At 67.7% G+C, this 1,925-nt stretch overlaps 1 protein-coding gene across 1 annotated transcript; it reads left to right on the top strand.

Annotated features, from left to right (window-relative positions):
- Positions 1–65: 65 nt before the first annotated feature.
- On the top strand, positions 66–1,721 carry LOC109175767 (ribosome-binding protein 1-like; the record flags this gene model as incomplete). The annotated part of the gene is made up of 1 exon (XM_019325156.1): positions 66–1,721. A coding segment is annotated over one exon (1,656 nt), but the record flags the coding sequence as incomplete, so codon positions are not given.
- Between the last annotated feature and the right edge of the window lie 204 nt (positions 1,722–1,925).

Raw genomic sequence — 1,925 nt, forward strand, 5'->3', positions numbered from 1 at the left:
CAAGAAGCGGAGGGCGCGGCGAGAGCGCAGAGAACAGGGGGCAACACAAGGGGGAGGGGCCGCAGGGGAACAGGGAGGGAAAGGCAGGGGAGAACCAGGGGGGACGGGGCAGGGCGGGAGCAAACAAAACAGCCAGGACCCAAGGAGCCGAGGAAAACCGGAGCAGGGGGGCGGACAGAAAGGGCAGGGCGGGGAGCGCGAAGAGACCGGAGGAGAGGGGAAGCAGGAGGCAAGGACGGCAGGGGGGGGGAGCACGAGAGGGGCGAGCAAGGGCAGCGCAAAGAGGGGGCGAGGAGGGAACGGCGGGGGCGAGAAGGGGGCGCCAACGAGAAGGAAGGAAGGGACGGCGAGGCCAAAAAGGGGCCGGAGCGGCGGCAAGAGAGGAGGAGGCAACCGGGAGGGGGAGAAAAACAGGACACGGAGAGGCAGAGAGACAGGGGAAAAAGCAGGGGGAGAGGGAGGCGGACGGGGGGAGAGAAAAAAAGCGGCAAAGAAAAACGCGAGCGGCAAGGCGAGAGAAGACGGAGAGCGGGCACAAGCGGGGGAGGGCAAAAGGCGCAGGCGGGAAACAGGAACGGACAGCAGCAAGCGCGGGAGAGAGGGCAGGGAGGGGGACACCAGCAAGCGGGACGGAGAGAAGAAAGAAGAAAGAAGGGCAGGAGCAACCCGGGAGCGAGCACACAAGGGGACAGAGGAGGCCGGCAAGGAGGAGAGGAACGCCAGGCGCAACCCGGGAAAGAGGAAAGAAGGACACAGAAGAAGACGGAAGAAAGCCGCAGGGCGAGAAGGAGGAAGCCAGCAGGAGGGCGCAAGAGAAAGGGAACGGCAGAGCGAAAGGGAGGAGGCGGCCAAGGGGAGGAGGGAGCGGAACGGAAGGCCAGGGACCGGGGGAGAGGAGAGGGAGGAAAAGCAAGGAAGGGGCGCGGCGGGAACCCAGAGGCGACAAACGCGCGGGAGCACCGCAGGAGGCGGAGGGCGCGGGCAGGCACACACCCAGGGGGAACCGGCAGGGGAACGCGCAAAGGGGGAGGGGGAGAAAGAGAAGGGAGCAGGGGAGCGAGGCGAGCGAGGCCGGAAGGGCGCCGGGAGAGAGGAAAGAGGCAGGGCACGGCGGGGGCCGAACGCGGGAGCCAGAGGAGCAGAGAACGAGCAAGGGGGAAGGGCAAGGGGGGGCGACAACGAGAACCGGGGGGAAAACGCCAGAGGGGGAAAAGGAAGGGCAAGGGCGAAAACAACCAGAGGCGAAACAGGGCCAAAGAGAGGGGGAGCGGCGGGCCGCAGCCCGAGGAGGACGGGGGGGGGCACCGAGAAGGCGGACCAGGGGGGGCGGCAGCGGGACGAACGGCGGCAGGACAGAAGGAGGCAAAACGAGGGCAAGAGGGACAAGAGGGCGGGACGAGAGCGAGGAGGAGGAGCCAGAGCGCGGGCACCGAGAGAGCGCCGACACGGCGAGGGGCAAGGAGGAGCGAGAGAGAGGGGGGGCCAAGGAGAGAGGACCGAGGCACGGCGGGAGGAGCAGGAGGAGCAAGAGAGGGAGGGGGCAGAGGAGGGGCGAAAAGCGCAAAGAGAGGAGCGGGGGAACGGCCAGGGCAAGCGAACGAGGACAGGGAGGGAAAGAAGGAAGAGGGGGGAGGCGGAGGAAAGGGCGGGGCAGGCCAAAAAGCGACGGAGGAGGAGAGGAGCCCCCGAAGGCCGAGAAACAAGCGGCAGGAGGAAGGCAGGCAACGGACCCAAGGAGAGGGAGGAGCCCCGAGCAGGGGCGGGCGGGAGGGAAGCAAGAGAGAGGGGGGCGGGGAGAGCCCGGGGAGAGGGACGGGGGGGGGGAGAGAAAAAGAGACGGCGCAAAGAAAAGAACGCAGAGAGGGAAAGGGACGGCGGAAACCACGGACGAGGGAAAAAGGGGGAGAGCAAGCCGGGAGGGAGGG

This window comes from Ipomoea nil, unplaced genomic scaffold (genome assembly GCF_001879475.1).
Source record: "Ipomoea nil cultivar Tokyo-kokei standard unplaced genomic scaffold, Asagao_1.1 scaffold0043, whole genome shotgun sequence".
Classification (NCBI taxonomy): Eukaryota; Viridiplantae; Streptophyta; class Magnoliopsida; order Solanales; family Convolvulaceae; genus Ipomoea; species Ipomoea nil.